General features: G+C 53.3%; 1 protein-coding gene across 3 annotated transcripts in view; it reads left to right on the top strand.

The window, feature by feature from the left end:
* SH3PXD2B (SH3 and PX domains 2B) overlaps positions 1-6,697 on the top strand; it is a 50,963-nt gene that overhangs the window by 28,295 nt on the left and 15,971 nt on the right. For 2 of the 3 annotated variants that reach the window (XM_033517678.1, XM_033517679.1), the window contains exon 3: positions 3,783-3,808. In XM_033517678.1, the coding sequence (XP_033373569.1) occupies positions 3,783-3,808 (26 nt within the window). Of the gene's footprint in view, positions 1-3,782; positions 3,809-4,146; positions 4,183-6,697 lie in introns of all 3 variants that reach the window. The other variant, XM_033517677.1, reaches the window with a different exon arrangement.

Genomic DNA, 6,697 nt, shown 5'->3' on the forward strand with positions numbered 1-6,697 from the left:
ATGGAGCTCTGGTTTAAGTGTAGTTTGTGGAATTCAGTCCTTGGTTCTGGCAGTGTTTGGGAATGGAAAGAGGAGGTTGGACAGCCCAAGCATTTCTCTCCAGGCCCCTGTGGTGTTGTTTTCCCCAGAGCTGGAGCTCTCCCTGGGCTGGGCCAGGGCTCTCCTGCTTTTCCTGCAGTGCAGCTCCCTTCAGCAGCCCCGTGCTGAGCAACACCAGCTGGTCCCTGCTGGCTCTCAGCTGAGCTCCTCAGCCCTTCCCAACCTCCCACCTGCTCTCCAGCCTGTCCTGAGGAGAGGAAAGGGGTCAAATTCTGACTTCATTCCTCCCCCTTCAACCACTGCTCCCAGCTGGGCAGGATGTCACAGCCAGGAGTGAAGTCAAGACAGGATTCTCCAGCACTTGGTGGGTGGAACAGGGAGGTGAAGCCCTCCCTCTAACCCCTCCTTCCTCATCCCCAACTTTGCTGTGTCCTGCTGCCTGGAGAGACCACATCAAGCAGGAGAGCAGAGGGAGGTGGCAGGGTTTCTGCTGCCAGTGACAACTGGTGGCCTTTGTGATGTGGATCCCTGTCCAGCAAGCTCTGGACTGGAATTACTCCACTGCTTCCAACTCACAGAGCTGCCCAGTGTGGGTCAGAATGAGGCTGAATCCAGAGGAATTTGTGAAGAGCACTGAGGGAAGAAGGGGAAGAGAAATGGTTATGGAAAAAGAGATCTCTGGAAAGTTAGCAGTCTGGGGGATGTGGGATTTTTCTCCTCAGTGTTGGATGGAAGCCCTGCAGCTTCAAAGAAGAGAAGTCATCAAATTCCTGCTCCCCATGTCTCCCAGCAGGTCTGACCAGCACAGGATGCTGAGGTGGGAGGTTGCTGTGTGCACCCCCCTCACCTCCCACCCCACTTCTGCAGTTCAGAGCTGTTTTTAACCACAGCAGAGGTGCTGGGGAAGGCTGGGGAAGGCTGAAGGGCTGGGCACGGAGCCACTGCTGAGTCAAAGCATTCAGCTGCTCTCTCCTCCAGCCGAATTTCAGCTGTGGGACATGAGGGAGCCCAGGTTAACTCTGTAGAGAAGCAAGGCCCTAATAGTTATTAATAAGTTATTAATATTAATGACTATCAAGTCATTAATATGACCAAGTAGTTATTTATTCACTGCCCACAGTTCCAGGTGGGATGTGGTGGGGAATGTGCTGTTCCCAGGGGCTGGGGATGGGATGTACCCCTGGCCATGAGAAACCTCTTCAAGGAAAAGCATCTTGCACTGGGTTTTTTCTGGAGCTGAGCAGCCTATCATGCATAAGACACTTATAAAAGTTGTTGCTTTGAACTTTGTCCCTGCTCTAGGATGGAGGGGCTGCAGGAAGCCTCTCCTGGAGCTTCTGCTGGTGAACCAGAGACCCATGAGTTGGTGGATGCTGGTTTGGATAAGGATTCTTGCTGGCCTGTAGCTTTAGGGTCGTGTCCTGCTCTCACAGCTTGTGCACAAAGTTGTTTTGCATTTCTCCTGATGCCCACGTGCACATTCAGCAGGAGCTGAGGCTGGATCCCAGCTCCAAGACAGCCTCCTCCTTCCCCTTGTGCCGGGAGCCGGCTTTCCTGGATGACAGCAGACAGAAATACCCAATTTCTGCAGAAACCTGCTTTGTGCCAGGCCCCTGGACAGAGCACTGGGTTTTCTGAGCCTGAGGGCTCATCTTGGCTGACTCTGCAGTGGCCCTGGAGTGTGGGGACAGGAGCTCCTTTCAGTGCTGCTGGAGCATTTGCTAAACATCACTTCTCCCAAACAAGGGCTCTCTTGTACCCCATTCCCCGCCTCCATAAATTTTGCAAACATCTCCAAGCTTGCTGAATGCTTTGGAGATGAACCCCCTCCTGACAGCTATTTTGGTGACATTACTGTATTACAGCAGGATTTATTTTTTTTTTTACAAGAGAAGGGTTTTTTATTTTATATGAGGGAGATGTTTTCTTGGAATGCTGACCTCAGATCCGTCCCATTTGATGTGGCTCCTGTGTGGGTTTGCAGCAGCTGCAGTTGTTTTCCTTGTGTTGGTGCTCCAGTCCTTCACCTATTCATGAGCTGGCTGTGGCAGCAGGGCCAGTGCTGAGGTCCCCAAAGCCACATTTGGGGGCACTTTTCTCCTGTGAGTCCCACTGCAAGGTGGGTTTTTCTGTGTGACAACCTCAGGGCCACCTCCCTGCAGCCCTGGGACCTGCCTGGCCCAGCAGCCACCAAATGTGCCTTAGGAAAGAGTTTATAAACTCAAGCCAGCATGTAACAACTCTTCTTTAGACCTGGGTTTATAATGAATGATTTTTAATTAACATTTCCTGCCTGAATTATGACCCTGTAAGTCCATGAAGAATTTCAGTGTCCCCAGCATCCTGCAGTGAGGAGTTTAGCAGTTGTCTTACAAGCTGTTGAAAAGCAGCCTCTTAGTTTTTAATTCACCTCCCAGTCTGCTCACTTTGCTGAACCCCATCTCACTCCTTCCCACCCCTGGATCCATGGGGATGCTGCCTAGAGAGGATGCTTGAGAAACCTGACTCTCTCTTCCTAAAAAAATACAACCCATGGCATGGGGATTATTGAATGTGCTAAGAGTTCTCCATGTGTCAGAGTTTCCTTCCAGGGGATTATGAGGTTCCTGAAGGACACTGAGCTGAGCCCACTGAGGCTGTGGTGTTGGCTCAGAGCTTTAAGTGAGGCTCCAGCCACACAGCAACCCTTCAGAGTTCTGGGAAGCAGCTGGAGAAGCATTCCTGGGTTTTTCCAGCCCCGTGGGGCTGGTTGGTGTCCCCTTGCCTCAGTGCCTTGTAACTGTGGGGGTTACTGCTGGGGGGCTGGAGCTAAATGAGATTTACAGGGCAAGGCAGAGTGGTTTTTCCTTCTCTTCTGCTGGAGCCATGAGTTTCCAGGGAGCTGTGCACGTGAGCTCTGCTGCTGCCCTTCTCTGCTCCACAGGGATCCGAGGAGGAGGAGGAGGAGGAGGAGATGCTGCCGGGAGTTTGCTGCTGTTTCCTGTCTTGTCTGAGCTCCTGTCCCCTCTGAGGAGCTTGGGCTGGGGCTGCTGCTCCTCAGACCTGCAGCTCTTTGTGTCCCTGCCAGGAAGATCCCGGCAGCAAAGTGAAATTGCAGCTCCTTCCTTGCCCCCTCCCTCAGCAGGGGATGAGTTCCAGTGATGGGTTTAGCAGAAGGCAGGGGGAAAACACCATCTCCCATCAGCACAAGGGGACCATTCCCACCTGCTGATCTCCAGCTTTGCCTCCCTTCCCTGTCATACCTCTGAACTGGGGGGATTTTAATGGGGCTTGTTAATTAACTCTGATTTAGCTCTGCAACGCTGCCTCTGTGGAGAAATCTTTGGGATGCTCTGTCCTGTAGGTTCCTCTGCTGGTCTCTGTCCCTGGGCCGTGGTGTTGAGGTCTTTGCACAGTCTGTGCTCTCTGAAGTCAGCAGGCTCCAGTTTCTGTAACAATGCCCTGTTTGTTTGCACTCCATCGTGGCTGCATTTTATTTAATTGTGTTTGTATTTCCCTGGCTGAGTGCCTGGGCTGCGTCCAGGTGGCTCGGGGGAGTTGTAAGCCAAGCCCACCGAGGGAAGGACAAAACATTACATTTCTAAATGAAAGGAGTGGGTCAGGGGCTGTTTGCAGGGTGGGTGATGCCCATGGAGACACGAGGTGGTTGAGGGAGGTCAGTGGCCCCACTGCTGTGCATTCCTGGGTGGGTTTGTCACCCCAATTGTCCCCTCGCTGTGCTGACACTTCCTTCTCTTTTTCAGGGAGCCCATTGGAAAGAAGAGGTCTGGTAAGGACTCCTTTCCTCTCTGCTGCTCACACCAACTCCTCCTTCCACCCACAGCTGAGTTCTCCTGCTGTGGGGTCCCCAGGGCACCCCAGCCCCTGCTCTGCTGCCCCGTGGGGCTCCCCAGCACAGTGACCCCCTCCACCCTCTGGGATCCCACTGCAGCCTCCAGGCCCCCATCCCAAATCCCCTGAGCCTCTGTGGTGCTGCCCAAGGTGGGTCAGATGCCCTCAGCTCTCAGCACTGCCCTGGCCTCCCCCTCCACTCCTCGAGGTGCTGTGACCCCCTCTCCATCCCCTCCCTGCCTCATGCCTTGTCTCCCATCCTTTTGTTCCCATCAGGGATTATGCAGAGAACAGCCTCTTTCCTGCAGAGAGGTACTAACAGCTGCTCCTGCCCTTGCTCTGCTCTGCCTCTCTCTGGGGGGACACCTGCTCAGCTGGGGGAGCTGTCACGTCCCTGGTGGCTTTCTGTGGTGGCTGGTGGTGGCACAGGGGCTGGGGCTTGGCTCTCGGTGCAGCTCCAGGTGCAGGGGGATGTGGCCCAGGTCCTGCTGAAGGTCTGCAGGGCTGGGGATGCAGAATTTCAGGAGCTGCCTGGAGGGCAGTTTGGGGCTGAGGGACAGTTCTCCTTCACCCTGGCACCAGCTGGGAGCCTTGGGGAAGGTGGTGGGCTCTGGGATGCTCTACCCAGGCTCCTCAAGAGAGGGAACATCTCTGAAAGACCCCCTTGTTGGTGTGGTTTAGGGTTATTTGAGCTTCCCAAAAAGAGCAGGAGAGAGGAGTGGAAGAGCCTTTGATCCGTGGGTTAAGGAGGCATCTTTCAGCTCCTGCAGAAGGTATAAAACCAGTGTGAGCATCTTGGGGAGGCAAGGTCTGAGCTTTGGCTGCATGGAAATTCTGCTGAAACCAGGGTGGAAAGGATTTTGGCTGGAGAACTGGCACTGCCATCACCTGTGTGAGCAAACTCACTTGTAGGTGAGGGGTTCCTGTTGCAGGAGGGAGGAGAGGCACAGGAGGGGCTCAAAGCCTGATTCCACTTTGCCAGTGGAGCTGCAGGTCACCCCTCCCTCAGGAGCTGATGGTGACCCAGTTGTTTGATGTTTTGATCTGTTCTCAGGGGCTGAGAGCTCTCCTGTGGGACTCTCAGGGATTTACCAGGATGGTTAAAAACCTTTGGACAGCATTTCCTGCTCAATCTCCGGCTGCTGTCTGTCCAAGCAGGACTTTGGGATGGGCATTTCAAAGCTCTGGTGAGCCCTTTGCAAGCACAGCCTGGCTCTGTGCTGAAGCACTGGGGACAAGACAAGGGAAAGCCTCTCCAGGGTTGAGGAGGAGGAAAACTTCTGCTGCACAACTCAGTTCAATGAGGGCAAAATTCAATGTAAGGATGCTGCCTGCTAGAGAAGCAGCAGTTCTCCTCTGAGAAGGAAGAGTTTGGATAACATCCAAGGCAGAGCCTGCTCTGGCAGGGCAGGATGTGCTGTTCTGCCCCTGGCAGCAGCCACCAGGGGAAGGTGCTTGCTCTCAGTAACATTACACAGGGTTGATGCCTCGTGCCAGACGTGTTCAGAGATTCATCTCACTGTCTGGCATTTCCTAGCAGCAGAAACTGAATTTGGTTCAGCTGCTGTCACCCCAGCTCCTTCTGTACCTTGAGGAAATCCCTCATGCTTCACTGGGTCCTCAAGCCAGGCCTGCTTTGAGGTAGCAAATGTGCAGCAAAGCATAAAAAATACTCCTTCAATCCAGGATGTCCCTGAGGAGGGGTCACCCAACAGCTGCTAACAAACCAAAATCACGAGGATTTTCCAGACAGCAGTTTCCCAATTGCCAGAGAGGGGGTGAAGTGCTCCTGAGTAGTGTTGGAAAGAGCTCTGAGGTGCTGGCAGCAGCAAGCCGGGTTTGGAAATGGGATTTGAGCAAACACTGGGATGCAGAGTGGGTTAAAGTGCTGCCCTGTGGTGACCACGAGACTCAGATGACATTTGGAGTTTCGAGGAGGGCCCAGTGTGTGTGTGAGCACTGGAAATAAAATCTGCTTTCTTTGCTTAGCTTTTTTTACCAGCATTTGTAATCCCACCTGCCTGAGGCGTGGGCTCTGCACAGCTTGCAGGGGTGGGATTATTCCCCAGACTTTGGGGCTCTGCCTTGGCCACTGATTTAGGTATGTCTAAAAGTAGTCATCCCATCAGTCCCTGAGACTGTTCTGAGCGTTTCTGCTCCCTCTGCCTGTCACAGTTCCACAGAAAGCACAGATGGAGAGCCACGGGTTCGTGCAAACCAACCAGAAACTGCCTCCAGAGTTTATATTTGGGTGGAGCTGCCCAAAGAGGCTGGCAGAGACCTCAAATGCCCCTTTGCCAGTTCGATTTTAGCTGCTTTCTCGTGTGCCCACGTCCCTTTTGCTGTGGGATGTCCCTGCAGTGGCAGAGAGACCCCAAAGCACAGAGGAGAGGCAGGGAAAACACAGCAGCCAGCAGGGAGCTCTCTGAAACCCCACTGGGGAATGGCATTTCCATGTGGCTGTTTTCCAAATTCTGGGAGAATCCCTGGAGAGATGAGGGGGTTTGCAAAGAATTCAGCTGAGCATTCAGTGCCCACTTCATGTGAGAGCAGGAGGAAGGTTCCCCCTGGAGTTCTGATCATCCCAAACTCCTCAGGTCTGGAAGAAGAGGGGCTCTCCTGAGAGCTCTGGATCTGATCCATGCAGGCAGAGCAGGAAGGGACTTTATCCAAAGAATGACATGTTTTTGGGAGATGCATTAGGCAAAGGCTGGAGTGTACAACAGGCTTCAAACACAAAGACCTGTGTCAGGGAAATGAATCCACAAACACCAGGGGTTTATGTCCAAAAAGGAGACAGAGGAGTCCTGTAACTTTATTCCAATAA

This window comes from Parus major, chromosome 13 (assembly GCF_001522545.3).
Source record: "Parus major isolate Abel chromosome 13, Parus_major1.1, whole genome shotgun sequence".
Lineage (NCBI taxonomy): Eukaryota > Metazoa > Chordata > Aves > Passeriformes > Paridae > Parus > Parus major.